This window comes from Cystoisospora suis, assembly GCF_002600585.1.
Source record: "Cystoisospora suis strain Wien I chromosome Unknown contig_2015, whole genome shotgun sequence".
Taxonomy (NCBI): Eukaryota; Apicomplexa; class Conoidasida; order Eucoccidiorida; family Sarcocystidae; genus Cystoisospora; species Cystoisospora suis.
In genome coordinates, this window is record NW_027154814.1 from 1 (window position 1) to 293 (window position 293).

Consider the following 293-nt stretch of genomic DNA (forward strand, 5'->3'; position numbering starts at 1 on the left):
GCTGAAGCACACAGCTTACTGTCACGTATGCGTGGCCCGCACATAGTCATCACGCACTCATTACACTACCCCCGCGCCTTCAAGCGCTGCGTCCTCGCCAGCGTTCGCTTCTTTCAGGAGCTGTAGATCGTCAGGTGCCAGCACATCCGCCAGTACGCTGCGGCTCTCCCATGTCCGCCCGAGTTCCGGGTCTGTCCACTTTACTAGGAACTCCCGCTCTTTCGTCCCATTACGCTTGTGGCGCAGCCGCGAGTCCAAGATTGCTTCGACGGAGTACGGGTGCGTGCTCGGCT

The 293-nt window shown here is 60.1% G+C and overlaps 1 protein-coding gene across 1 annotated transcript; it reads right to left on the bottom strand.

Annotated features, from left to right (window-relative positions):
- Nucleotides 1-34: 34 nt before the first annotated feature.
- On the bottom strand, nucleotides 35-293 carry CSUI_004342 (uncharacterized protein; the record flags this gene model as incomplete). The annotated part of the gene is made up of 1 exon (XM_068064534.1): nucleotides 35-293. A coding segment is annotated over one exon (233 nt), but the record flags the coding sequence as incomplete, so codon positions are not given.